Consider the following 15,264-nt stretch of genomic DNA (forward strand, 5'->3'; position numbering starts at 1 on the left):
TCTGTGTGCATGTGTTCCTGGACATGTATGTGTGTGTTAGCAGACCTTTCCCTATTCTGCTTGGCTCTCTAATCTGTTTTGGTTCTGTCTGGTGAGCCGGACACGAAGCCAATTACCTTTTAAAGGGCAAATCTGAGCCAAATGAGCCGCACTGAGCTACAGAGGTAACCGGCTTAATAAAGCACTCTGTCTGCATCACTGGCTATCTCACACAAGATCCCACAGTGCACTGAATCTTCACTGGGCTACACAGCATCCACACACACACACCGCATACATACAAAAAACATACGGACATTCATTTTTTCGCATTACAGCTGATCTTATCGAACGACTGGGTGAGATTTGTTATGTTTTCTTGTATCATCAGGTGCAGCTATAGCATCTGCACCTTAATATGATCTATTGCTTTTATGAGAATCATATAAATGGCTAATATATCAGCGGGGCTGCAACCTTTTTCATTACTCTCTCTGCTGCTTTTTGTGATTAATTCATGAATTGTTTGGTAGATGTCAGAAAATAGAGTTTGTAAAAAGGGGACATGATCAAATGTCTTGTTTTGTCCAAACAAACCCACAGTTATAAAACACGATTATATAAAACAGGGAAAAGCAGCAAATTCTCACAGTAGAGAAGTTGAAACGTGAGAATTTTTTGTGGTTTTGCCTGAAAAATAACTTGCAGTTAATTCTCCAGATTCAGCTTCTCCAACATGACATTTGCTGTTTTGCCCTGTTTTATAATTGTGAATTCATTTTCTTACTTGTCTACTTGTCTACATTGCCATCCTGAACATTCTTTATGTATTTTACTATTCTTTAGCTTCATCTGTTCAGCTTTGTTCCAGGCTGTATCTTCATTCCAGTTTTGGTACATTCACAGCGATGAAAGACTGCTGTCAGATTCCTTGTGTACACATACTTCGCCAATAAAACAGACTCTGATTCTGATTACAATTAATCGATTATCACAATAGCTGCAGATAAACCTGCTATGGATGGACTAATTGAGGCACCTCTAAATTTAATGCACCGTTTTGGACTGACAGTCATGTTCAGGTATCAAAATCCAACTAAAATGTATCTGATATCAATCAAAGCCATTCTCATTCAGCTCCAGAGAAACTGTTGACTGGAGATGATTGATTTCTGAGAGAATAACACCATGCAGGAGGTTTCACGTGTTCATTTTGCACTGACTAAATTCAGCTGGATGCTGATTACAGCACCAGACAGCAAATCATTATGTAGCAATTTCACACAGCCTGCAGACTAATCTGAGGCCAGAGTACCTCAATTAAAAATAATATAACAAATAAATCATGAAATACGCTTCTAGAAATAGATCTTGATAAAATGGAAGAAAAGGAAAAACAATCCAACCAGGCTACAACTGACCAACACTTATCTTTGTCTTTTTACTTATTCATTGTTTTCCTGTTCTCATTTTTCTTTGTCCCCTTTTTCAAGTCAGATTTCTGCAAACCAATCGTTTTCATTTCCTCAACAACGGTTCACTGTCAGCAGAAACACCGAACTGTTCTTTTAAAAAGGGACAGGAGGAAACAAGGGTCAGTTGAAGGGTCGAAGAGGCCAGCATGTGTGACTGAACGGTTTGAAAATACAACGCTATAACTACATGGAGTAAAAAAAAGAGACAGAATGCCTGATTAAGACGACAAACTAAAAACAAATTATGTTATTTATAAAGGAAACCTGTGCTCTAATCGTCCTCAGTGCCTGAGATATAAAAAAAAGTTTTAAAAACACAAAACACTCCATTAAAACACACTGCAGATCACCTGCAGTTTGCTGTGCAGCACACAGGAACACTGCAGGCCCGACCTTTAAGATCTACACATGAAAAACGAGCTGAACTTACAGCTCCTCTCCTCACTAAACTTGTTATCTTACACTCTAAATCTTTCATGTTTTTTTTTTTTTTTCCCGAGGAGCCGGTGGCTGTCAGTGAAGCCGTGAGTCACAGTGCAGTCTGGGAGATGCAGTCTGTTGGGCAACTTTGGAGCAGCGGGAGGCCTGCAGCAGTTGCTAATGAAAACTCACAGTCCATAGCCAAGAAAATAATTGCTTCCAGGAATCGCATACCAAGCTTCCTGTTTTGTTGGAGAAGAGACATGGGAAAAATGTGAAAGCAGCTCAGCATGACATTACAGGCAGACATTTGGTTTGTGAACTGTATATATCACCGGATGGTCGTTGTGTGGCGAGCAGCCTTTCAGGGTGATGTATTTATGGTGCGAACACGATGTTAAACCGAACTCATCTTTCATCTTTGCACGTTCCCTCTCTGACCTTTTCAAAACTGATTGGGTAAACTGAAAAATGCCAGACCGACGAGTAGAAAAACAAGTCTGTTTTTTATTTGTTCCCAGAAAGTTTGATTTTTTGGAGATGCATGACTTTCATCAGCAGTTCTCTGGTTTTCCGAGCAACCGAAGACGAAAACAATTCAGTCACAGCAGAGGCATGAAAACCGGGGGCTTCGTGCCAAATCACACACACAGAAGGATGCGGGAACAAACACTCACACACATGCACACCCGTACTCACACATCCTCACTTACCTAACTCAAGGTCATCGCTGGGGTTGTGCAGCATGATCCTCTCCATGCATTTCTCATGCTCACGCTTGATTATACAGTGCTCGGACTCTGAGGCCACCTGGAGAAAACAAACAGAAACACATGAAGTGTCACAAAGGATATTGACTGCACCATTGAGAGGCCGTGAAAAGCAGTTTTTTTTCGTCATCAGCTTCTTGCTCTTGCCCAAGGGGCACAACATACGCAGTAATAGTTAAAATAAGGCTGGTTATGTGACATCAAAAGTTTCTATATTTGTGTTTTCCCTCCCTCTACTTCATTTGGCTTCTTTTGACTCCTAATTATGAGGTCACCACAGCAGATCATCTGCTCTGTGATTTGCATCTTTGATTTGGCATAAACTCTGCGCCGGATGCCCTCCCCATATATCCAGGCCAGGGACCGCCAATTAGTAATGCACTGGCATGTGCATCCCCAGTGGCAACCCCGGATTAGGTGTCTTGCCCAAGGACCATCCGACAAGCATGGGCCTCATTCATTAACGGACTTACGATCAGTTTTGACCACGTATAAGTGGTTAAATATCAAAGCTTTCTTTGACACAGAAATTAGCTTATCTCTAAGCAAAGTCTAGACTGAACTGATTTTCCTGCTGGTTATGAAGTGGTATTTCAGCTTGAGACACATATGCCTCCAAGCCTGTGGTGAACTTAGGTTTGTTGCCTGGCCTCAGCCTCTTCTACCATCACTGCAATCTCATCCTCCAAAAAGTTTGATTTTCTCTTTCTGTCTTGTGTTGTTGATTTAAGTTGATTTGATATTCAAGAATCACACGTGTATAAGTATCAAAGAAGATTAATTATTTTACTGTATGTGCTGTTTTTATTTGTCAAATTGTCAAAGCATCTGAATTACCTGTGTTTATACCCAAAGTCCGCTCTTCTTTGCTTTAATACTTTATGAAATGGCTCCTGACTTTCTTAGCTAACAGAGCAATACCATGGGTTGAAGGTGTTTTTTTTTTATCTTTATCTTTACTTTAAACTTTCTTGTTGTCCATGTCCTGGTTTAACAAGGTGGTGGACGAGGGAGTTGAGAATCAATATTTAAATTGCGGTTGTCCAGAAATTCACATAATCATATTAGCTTTCGAGCGTTTCAATCAAATCTCTGAACAATTTTATCCAGACACTCTTAAATGTGTATCCGACCTCTACAGTGTGCTTTGCGTCACTTGGAAATGCTTCAAAATGCTAAAGCTAAATAAGCTAAAAATGCTATTTCACTGTCAGATAACGTCCGTCTGTCTTCTCTGTCATGAGCTTTGTTTCAATTATCAAGCAAATATGATGAAAGAAAATGCTATTCAGGCACGTTTCCATTATCGTCTCAAATCAAATCAAATTGGGATCTCAACACCTCCATTAGTTTTTATTACATCATAAAAGACGTCCCATTTTCTTCAGTTGCATAGGAAAATGCTGCTACACTGTTTTGCTGTGAAGCTCCAGAAATGTTTTGTGGACTACGAAACTTCACCCGCTTTTCCATCGACAGGACGATGTGTAGATAATGCCCTTGTCCTTTAAGAGCAAATACACCCAGTTTTGTCAAAAGATGGTGATATAGGCTACGTTACGAATGACTGTAATCAACAGAGTGAAAGAAGTAGTGGTTTTGCGAACTGGAGGCAAAACAAGTTGGTTGCCAACCACCAATAAACCTTGTGTGTTACGGGGATATCCAGGATGAGACCTAAAACTTCATCTTTGTCTTCTTCTTCTTTTTTTCTTGGGGCGTAAAATGCTCAGCCATGTGATTTAAATGTTCGCTGCATCAGAACTTAATCTGAAAAGTGCCAAAAAAGTGCAGAAAGCACCTCGAGTGAGCATATAAACTTTTGGATCAAAGATATTTCTCATTTTTTTTCCATTTCCATCCACTTCTCCTAATGCAGTATTTCTAAATGCACATAAACACTGATGGAAACACAGCGTGTGACTGTGAGCAGCCAAGAGGAAAACAGTAGTTTAGGTGTAGTCAGGGAAACGATCTACCCAGGGGTAGTAGAGTCACTGCGTCTCTATAACTCTGCGTCTCGCTTTCTTAAGGCCAATCTCTGTTTTGCACCCTTTGCTTTCTTGCTCCCCCATTTCCTTCACTGTGAAATGATAGGTGTAATATGTCCCAGCCCTCTGAGCCACGGCTGACTCATCACTCTATCTCTGCCCTCCAATATGAATTCACTTCAGGCCTCGCTGCCTAGATAAGATACGGCATCCAGCGACTGCGAAAATGTCCTAGGATTCACTTCGTTTTTTATTGCCCTGCATGTGAGCAGAATTTTAAAACACTGCATGAATTATGCGAGACATCATTAGAGTTGTCTCCTATCACGTATCTTGTGCGATTTCCAGACAACATCTGTCAGATACTGGACAGAAACTGCTGCTGCCTCACCATGATGGCTAAACAAAAACAAAACAAAACAAAAAAGATATTAAAGGACTTTGTTTTTTATGTTGTCAGGAGGGTTTGATGTTAAAACTGACACTGGCAGTGATTGAAAGAAATAGTTCTTTGCAGCCTTTGTGAGCATCCATGTTGCTAAGCTGCAGGTATCCAGCTAGGAGCCAACAGACTTCCCAGAAATTAAAAATAATTGGATGCAGATGACTAATATCTGTTTGGCATCAGTGCAGACAGCGATGAGAGACGACAGGATTCAGTGTGTCATTCATTCATTTATTTAAATACAAGAGAATCCTGGATGGGAGGTCACACACGTCATTGAGCTGGATTAGTATTTTGTTTTTATTCTACTAAAATTACAATCAGTATTTACTCTTGTTTTTTCTATACTAACCTGATAGCAAAGACAAGTGCTTTGACCCCACCTATTTTGCTTATACTACAGTTTGTGATGTGACAGCGACTACCTGTCTACAGTTGGTTGCCTTTTATTGGAAGGTACGACAGATGTTTCCTTGTGAGCAAAAAATATTCATTAATTCATACAAAATAGTGGAAAACGACTACTTCTTGTCCTCCTATGGACCAACCAGCAGAGACTCCAAGGAACCCATAAAAGACGGAGGGACAGGACGTCGTTGACGTAATTGGTGCCAGTTCTGTTGTAGTCAACGGGAGATGCCTGGACAAGCAGACTCAAACTTAACATATCTACTGTGATGAAGAAGTGACTCTACAGAATAAAAGAACACACGTCAGAGAAAAGGCAAATGACTGATTTTTCCAAATGTGCACATTAGTGGCCTCCAAATACTAATACTAATACTAATATCTAGGTAACTGTGCTGCAGTTAGTGTAGTAGTGAGTGAGCTCCATCAGTCTGGGTTATGGTGACGCAGGTATTTTGGTGTGTTGTTATTTAGCTAATGTTTCATTTGTTTTTAAGATAACATTACCATTTCGTTAATTAAACAATTTATTTGCATTCAAGTTGTGTTACTCTTATGCTTTATTTAAAATGGACTGGAGCCTCTGATCGAAGTCAGCAACAGATAAAAAGCTATTAAATTGACCGAACTGTTGTAATGCCCCAACTCAACTACTCTGAGTAACGTAATATACAGGTTTTTAAAAAATGTTTGTATATGGTGACCAGGTATTAGCCACATGTTGATTTGATCACAGCAGAGATTGCTTTGTTAATAATTAAAATATTATTTTCTGATGATAATGTTTGTTGTATATTTCTGCAGTTTTCTGATCACAATTTGTATCTTTGTTGTTTCACAGCTAAGTGTTAGTTTATAGCACAATAGTAAACGTTTAATTTCAATATGTGATATTCCTGTTACATTAGTTATTATTAGCCCTGTCATTCACTGTAAAGCAGCATCAAAATAAGAGGAAGAGGATTTTGTAACATTTTCAATGGACACTTCACTCGCTACTTTTTCTATTGGCCATGGTGAGCGTTTTAATTTGCCTCTACTTGAGCCCTGTGAAGCCCATTTATAAAAATCAGTCATTAACCTGTTCTCTGAAGTGTGTTCTTTTATTCTGTAGAGGAACTTCTTCATCAAAGGTCATACGACAGATCTGTTGGGTTTTTAGTCCGCTTATCAGTGCATCTCCCACAGAAAACTACAGAGCTGGCACCAATGCTAAATTTGATGATGTCTCTTATATACTGTCTATTATAGGTTCCTTGAGAGACTCCAGAAAGTTACTGCTCCCAACCAGAATATAATCCAACACATAACCCCTCATTCTTATTTTCACTCTTTGTTTTTTGGTCAGAACATAGCTTTTTAATTAGTGAGCGTAAGAGGTGCTGATAAGCAGCTTCTGTCACCATTGGACAGAGCTAAGCGAGATGAGAGTGGTATCATTCAATCTCCACTAGAAAGTGAATAAGCCTATTTTGCAAAATGTCCAATTATTCCTCCAGGTATTAATCGTGCAACCTTTAGTAAATCACTCGTTTGATTAGAAATTGTAAAAGAGGAAGGACACAACGGATTTAAGATGGTGCAAAACCGATTGAGGTTAACTGAGGACTGCTGTGGTTTTAAAAAGCTCTAATCTAAAACAGACACCATGACAACATTACATAGGATGGATCAATAAAAGCCTCCTCTCCTCCTCTCCTCTCCTCTCCTCTTCTCTCCTCTCCTCTCCTCTCCTCTCCTCTCCTCTCCTCTCCTCTCCTCTCCGACAGATGTCTGTCCAGATAAGCCGTCCATTTTGAAGCTGCAGAACCACATTTCCCTCCCCAAGGCTATTTTCGAGGGCCAGATAACTGAGTAGCTCCCGCAGGACGGCGCATCACAGATAATAAAACTCCAATTTGACGTCGCAGACCACTGGCCCACTGTACAGACCCGTTTGACACACAATAAGTGCATCACAGCAGCCGTATCTGCCACATCAGCCGCTGAAGGTCAGCTTGAGACTGCGTTGGATGCTGTAGGAACACTTACCATATGTGACTGGGCAGCGTGAACAAACGTGTACTATTACTATTTTTAATGGCAAATATAAAAGGATAAAGACATTTCATCATCTGGATGATCTTGGATCAGTCATGTAATGTTAAACCAAAAACATTTTCTGTATCCATGAAGCCTCAGTGAGCGAAGTGCTGCTGTGCTGCATCAGTTGAATAAAATCCCTCCCACACATCTTGCACAACTCTCTCATTCTGCTTTTTATTTCAATGAGACCTGCTAATAAAAGTGAGTCACAGCAGATGGATCGGCAGCTCTCTGGTCAGCCGGGCCATCTGTTATTGTTCTAACAGGCAGCCAGTCGTCTTTACACAGAGCTGATCCAGGACCTGTAACGTATGCTGATGTGCTGATGCGGCATATGGTGATTTCCACGCTCCCAGCGCCTGACACAAGCACACCCACTGGAGTGTATGCATGAAAATGAAACCAAATCTGAAGCTGGACAAGAGGATGGATACTCACTCCCTCGTACATGGATATGGTTACACATTCCTTCATGCTCCTGAACACCCACACACACGCATACACACACACACTTACAGTGCACATCACATATATGCATGCACACGAATACTCACCAAGGGCAGCAGGAAGATTGCAGTCAGCAGGTACCCTCTCATTGTCTCCTGTGAAGCGCTTGTATCCAAAAGGCTCCACAATATGTGTGTGTATGTGTGTGTGTCTGGGTGTGGGTGTGTGTGTGTGTGTGTGTGTGTGTTCACAGGGATGCACTGAAATTGCTCCCCTCAGCGGCAACACACTTCAGCATCAAGGGGTCTGAAATACAACACACAGAGGAAAAAGATTCAGTAAGAGAAAGAAAAACAACATCACAAGGGCATCGTTACTGATTCCAGTCACTGAATCAATTTTATTATTTAGAGCCACGATAAAAAAAAAGCAGTAAAGGTTTTTTTGTTTTAAATCTTTACTTTGAATTGGTATTATGTTATGTTCTCGAGGATTGAATAATTGTGGTTAACTGTCGCATTTACACTGGTTGCGAAGTTAGAGTCCCTGTTAAAAAACATCGTCTGTATTGATTAAAGGTCCAGTGTGTAGGATTTACTGGCATCTAGCATTGAGGTTGTAGACTGCAACCAACTGAATACCCCTCGTCTCACCCTCATCTATGGTGGCCTAGAAAGATGAAAGGCCCTCTCTGAAATCAATGTTTGTTTTGCTCGTTCTAGATAACTGGATGCAACAGTTCTTAGTTTCAGGCGGTTATACATTAAAGGGGCGCTATGTAGTTTTTGGAGAAGAGGTCAATTTGTTTGTTCAGTTTATTCAGTCATGAAAACGAAGAGAGTTTGTTTATTTAGTTTGTTTAGGCATAAAAAAAATCAGGCAATAAAGATCTTTCTCTTCTGATCAAAATGTCTTCCCCAAAACTACATAATGCACCTTTAATGAAAACATAATAAAATCATATTCCATTTCTGCTCCCAAGTCCTACGGACTGGACCTTTAATATAGAAACACTCGATCGATATTGTCGCGATCCTACAGGTTTATGTATTCAACTTTGTTTCCAAGAAACAATATTTCAGCACCCATGAGCCTCTGCAGCTGTTACTATGGAGAAGAAGTGAGTCAGACATGAGAATCAGAACGATGTGAATTCAAGACGGCTTCATCTGTGCAGTCGAGAACAAAACCCATTGTGATAACAGCCGAATTCATCCAGAATTTAAAACTGAAAATATTCAATCTGCAGACGTGAATTTCTCGACACCATCATCTTTAGCTTCCACCCACTGTCAGCAGCGCATGTTACAGCATTTTAGACACACAATAACAACAATAACACATTTTTTCTGCCGTTAGGGATCTTTCAATTGAAACAAAAGATAATTGCTGGATGTTGTGTGGGCAGGGTGGCGCAGGGAGGTCAGCTCTGGAGGAGCTACACCTTCAGGAGGAATAAACAGCTCTGATCTGGACCATTAAACAATCACCACTGCTGATGAAAATCTATCTGACGTGAATCAGACAAACGTCCTCATGACGAGGTAAGTGTTTATTTCACTCATGTTTAGACTTCCTCACTCTTTGACTCTCTCCAAGGAACCTATCCTTGAAGTTTATAGCTCACCATCACCATCACCTCGAGTAAAATTGAGGATTTCTCTCGGTTTTGAACATTGTCATAAACATTTGCCATCATATATACACAACAATTCTTATATATTATCTGTTTATTTCTGTGATTGGATTTGTTGGCTGAAATGCACTTTGGGAGCTACAGCTTAAACGTGTCTATGTGCACAGGCCTGCATCATTAGCTCTTCCTAAAAGAAACAGATTTTCTGAGTTGATCATCTTTTGTACCAGTGATTCAATCAGGAGGGTTTCATGACGAGCCAAGCTGCCGAACTGCTCCAGCTGTGAGGCATGTAATGTTTTCTATGAGAGAAACTAATGAGACTTTTATTTCTAGAACGCCCAAAAAAGCTCTTCTAACTTTACTCCCTGTAGCTTTCAGGTAGAGTTAATGTGTTAATCTGTGGAACAAGACAACTTGTTGATTTGATAACTACCTGTAACTTTATATTTTTGTCAATGTGAACATTTGAATTGAGTTACTGGCTCCTGTTTGCTTATAGACGGACTCAGAACTCAGTAGTGAACGAGTAACAAATAAGAGAAGAGTGCTGCACTACTGCAAACTGAAAGGACTACGTAATGAAAAACAGCTGGCATTGAAGCTTAAATGAGATGTTGATGGTATTTTACAAATGATTACACAATCACACTATACTACATTTTAAGACAACTTGAATACTTTCATCTTTTTACAAGCACTTTATAGCTAATTTATTTATGCGACTATATAAATCATTTCTGACTTATAATAAATTAAATGCGCTTCCCTTTTTTTCTCTTATTTTATTCATTTTATTCAATCTTTTATCTTGTTTCTTTTTTACCCTCCTCGTTTTTTTTCTACTTTGAATTTAGCTCCATGTTTCTTTTATATCTTCCCTCCATGCCTTTTGAAGTCTTCTTCTTCTTTGCTTTACAAACACACCTGCCTTGTCTTAAAGGTGCACTGCGTAGTTTTGGGGAAAAAGTTTAATCAGAGCAGAAAGATCTTCACTGACATTATGCCTAAACAAACCAAATAAACAAACTCTTTTTTTTCCATGACTGTATAAACAAACTGACCTTAAAGGACAACACAATTTCATGCTGTTTTACTTTGTTTATATGTGGCGGACCCTGCCACCTTTCTAGCTTCAAACAGTGTTTTAGGGACCTTGTTCCCTCTGGGAACAGCTTGTTTATTAATGAATATTTCTGTGTTTGTATTATTACCTCATTAATATTGTAAATATTGAAAGTCTGAGTTTGAAATTCTTCTCCAAAACTACACAGTGCTCCTTTAAAATATGCAGTATGTATGCATGATGAGATCATTGAGGGGCATAAATACATGAAGCTATGGAGGTCTCATCCTGGTCTCATCCTGGTTTAAGGCATCTTGATAATCATGTTTAATCATCTCTTAAATTAAAGCTTTTACAAATGTTCAACTGGTGAAACTGACTGAAATAATAAGTTACTACTTTACTCCTCGAATAATCGTATAAGTAACTGCGATAATTAGCTGTTCTTCATTGTTTTAGGTGATAATAAAATAAGTATCTTGAGGTTTGGTGGTGTAAGTAGAACAAAATACACAATTTGATGGTACCACCTTGGGATTTTTGAAATTGCTACAAGACTTTTTAACTGTTTTCTGACATATTCTAACCAAGAAAACAATCAGAAGACTAAATGACAGAGATAATTGTTAGCTGCAATTCAAGGTTTATTACAATTACAGTTATTAAGTAAAAAAATAAATAAATAAAGCTTTCAACCTACTCACACACGTCAACTAACACACACCTCTTCAGTGACTAAGATTCTGTTGGGATGAGATATGAAGTGAAACACAGACTCATTAAAAAAACCCTCGATTGAATCTCAGAGGCAACATTTGTTGTTTTTCACTGGGTTTGTATACGACCACAAGCAGTATGTCATCACCTGAAGCTAAATCGGGAAAAAAAAACCAATGCAAACGTGTGGATTTATGAAGGACAAGTTGATTACCAAAGGGATCCTTACCAAATTTGGAAGGATCACATAAATAAAATCCATGCGCCTCAGACTTTAAAACACCCCCTCCCTCCATGTCTTAGTCATCCACACAGCTTCCTGAAAACACAATGATTCACTGCAAACACAATGCACACTGGCCAGCACCGGCAGAGACATATAATACACACACACACACGCACACTCACCCTCACACACCCTCAAACACACACACGTCTTCTCTCTAAGCTAATTCATGCACACACACAGACAAATTCCGCTCTGTGTCCCTTCCCTCTCGTACCGAATCCAATTACCTCTAAAGCATCTCTCGGATGCTTTATCAAGTAATAGGACAGACCGTGCTCGGAGGAAGAACCCGGAGATATAGACGAGGGATCACATGTGTCAAGTGGGGCTGAAACCAAACTGTCAGGAGGGACGTTTTTAACAGAAAAAACACACAATCAGACCCGAGAAGGACGGAGGGAGGAGGAAACACAATCACAACTTAGAAGAGATGGAGAGAAACAGAGCTAATTGATGCCATGTCTGCTGTCACAGCAGCCATGTTGCTGGAGGCTCCAAATGAAGTTAAAAAACGGGTGCTTGGTATTTAGAACAAATCCATATGGCTCTGGTGTTGAGGAAGCACTGGTGCAGGGAACACAGAAGGAACATCAAACCACCCTGAAGGCGAGAAAGCAAGAGCACTGGATACATGTGAGTCACCTAGAAATCTCTGGAGCTCTAAGGGTGAAAATCAAACAGTGTTCAGGTCAGTACCAGTGAAAGTAGAGGGTTTACAGGATGCATTGATTGTCCTGCTATTTTATAAGAGCATCCCAGTAAAGCAAGACACATTACAGAACAGGATGGAGCAGTTTGCATGAGGGGGTTGTCGTGTCATGAAAAGACACCGAACTTGACCAGAAACTAGCAAGAAACACCCAGAAAACAGATGCTGATGGGAAGATTGGGACCCACATCGACTGGAATTAGCTCAGGGGGTCACCAGGTTGTCAATCAGCTGCAGGACTCTGAGTGTGTGTGTGTGTGTGTGTTTACAGAGAAAAACAGCTACGCGCCCTCCTAAATGATTCATCTCCATTGTAAAAGGGAATTTTAAAGATGTGTCTCAACACATCAGCCTCATCCTCAAGTGTGTTGAGCTCCTCTGAACATCGTGCTGCATTAATTATTCATCTCCAGTTTGAGACGATCCCAGTAAGACAGGAGAACGTTTTCATTTATTCCCAGATACAAGCCTGTTAATGCCCAGAACAAGGGACTGCATGTCTGTCTTAAATCATTAGTTCTTGGCAGCTTTGCTCAGTTAAGGCTCCTGTGGCACAATCGCACAAGGCGACACGACAGAGGAAACACTTGGTTATCTACTGCTGCTTATTCTTTAAATCACAGCTTGGGAAATGTCAAAACGGTTTGAGGAGATTGACAGTGACAATCAATCAGTGGCAAATTATTTTTTCCTCTTGGTGGTGCAGGATCAATAGGCTCATATGTCGCCCAGCCTCTGTCTCCTCTATTCCCGCATTCGTAAACGTTTAATTCATCAGTGCATGTGGGTGACCTTCGCCTTGCACATGGAAAATCATCGGCGGGGAAAAGCGTCACATTAACTGAAACCTCTCACTCGAAAATTCATCGTCAGCTCGCCTCCTATCAATCCAGAGATAGATTGTTTTTTTTTTTTTTGTGTAACGCACAGCCTCGGGTTCAGTGAAAGCCTCCTTAATTGATCAGCCACAGCGAGAAGCCGGAGATGTGAGTGGAAGCGCGCAGCGTGGAAAACAAGTCAAAGGAACTTACCGATGCGTAATTCTGCGAGGCGCAAATATCTACACACGAAGCCATCGGTATTCACGGATCCCCCGCGGTGTTTCTGCTGCGAATGGTTTCGTAGGATACCTTGTTTTACTCCCTAAAATGGTTCTCAGCTCGTCCTGGAAACGACAGGTGCCGTCGCTTCTGCTGCTGCTGTTGTTGCTGCTGCTGCTGCTGCTGCTGCTGCTGCAGGACGCACTCACCGCGTTGGCTGCTGCTGCTGCGGCACCACGACGAGGTGGAGGAGGAGGAGGAGGAGGTGGAGGGAGGAGGGTGTCAGTTCCTTTGGGATTCGCACCTCGTCAGACACAGAGGCAACAAAGTGAGACAACAGTTTAGTCCACGACTGCAGCTGGAGGAAGAGGGCTGGGATGTTAAGCTGGCAGGATAAAAACACCGTGCGCGTCTTCGCGGTGCATGCGTGGGACTTCCCTGAAACCAGCTCTCTCTCATAAAAGTCGTTGACATGTTGCGCCTGCGCCACTGAGACGCTCCTGGAGGCACAAGGTCCGCTTCCCTGCTGGGTGCAATTTGTGAGGCGCCGAGTCGGCCCCGTGATGTGTGTGACTCATGTTTAGTCAAAAGTTTAACATCTGAACTCCCGCATGTGCTCCACACAAATCCAAGAAATGCTGGTGAGTCAAGCCGCACCGTGACATTTGAGGCCGTGTATTCCCATGGAGGTGATTTGTTGTGGCCTCCATGGCCGCTGGCGAGTCTGTTTACTTTCAGCACCACGGACAGCGACCGAGGAATCGCCTCCGGGCATCAGTGGGCTCAAAACAAAAGCCTCGACTGAAGTCCATTACAGCATTTAATCTGCAGATAAACATTCTCAGTCGGAATACTAAGAGCTGCGTTATTAAGTCTCTACAGGATTGTTGTGATCCAGGCAGGAGGTGAATTACTGAAGAGGAACAAAAAGAGACAAAATGGCTACAAAGAGACAAAAAACAACAACAAAGAGATGCAATGTCACTACAAAGAGACAAAAAGTAACTACAAAGAGACAAAGAACAACAACAAAGAGATGCAATGTAACTACAAAGAGACAAAAAGTAACTACAAAGACACAAACAACAACAACAAAGAGATGCAATGTAACTACAAAGAGACAAAAAGTAACAACAAAGAGACCAAGAACAACAACGAAGAGATGCAATGTAACTACAAAGAATAACAACTACAAAGAGACAAACAGCAACTACACGAAACTTAAAATGACTACAAAGAGACAAAAAACAACAACGAAGAGATGCAATGTAACTACAAAGAGAGAATAACAAATACAAAAAGACAAAAACAACAACAAAGAGACTCAAAATGACTATAAAGAGACAACAAAGTGACAAAAACAACTACAACAAGATGCAAATTGATAACAAAGAGACAAATAAGAACAACTACGGTGATGAAAATGACAACTAAGAGACACAAAAGCTGACCACAAAGAGATACAAAAAAACAACTACAAAAAGACAAAAACAGCAACAAAGAGACTCAAAATGACTACAAAGAGACAAAACAACAACACAGTGACAGAAAACAACTACAACAAGATGCAACTTGATAACAAAGAGACAAATAAGAACAACTACAAAAAGACAAAAACAACAACAAAGAGATGCAAAATCACTACAAAGAGTTACAGAGAGACAAACACAAGCTACTAAGGTACCAAAAAAACTGGAAGGAGATAAAAATAACTACAAAGAGACGAGAAACAACTGAAAAAAGATGCAAAAACAACAACACAGAGATACAAATTGACTTCAAAGAGA

The 15,264-nt window shown here is 40.6% G+C and overlaps 1 protein-coding gene across 3 annotated transcripts in view; it reads right to left on the bottom strand.

The window, feature by feature from the left end:
• The window catches only part of adcyap1r1a (adenylate cyclase activating polypeptide 1a (pituitary) receptor type I), a 35,361-nt gene extending 20,540 nt beyond the window's left edge, over positions 1-14,821 (bottom strand). For 2 of the 3 annotated variants that reach the window (XM_084368890.1, XM_084368888.1), the window contains exons 1-3: positions 13,469-13,677; positions 8,128-8,326; positions 2,588-2,684 (exon numbers count right to left, since the gene is read on the bottom strand). In XM_084368890.1, the coding sequence (XP_084225016.1) occupies positions 2,588-2,684; positions 8,128-8,169 (139 nt within the window). In that variant the 5' untranslated portion in view covers positions 8,170-8,326; positions 13,469-13,677. The other variant, XM_084368889.1, reaches the window with a different exon arrangement.
• Between the last annotated feature and the right edge of the window lie 443 nt (positions 14,822-15,264).

Source organism: Pagrus pagrus (genome assembly GCF_965226575.1).
Source record: "Pagrus pagrus genome assembly, chromosome: 12".
NCBI lineage: Eukaryota > Metazoa > Chordata > Actinopteri > Spariformes > Sparidae > Pagrus > Pagrus pagrus.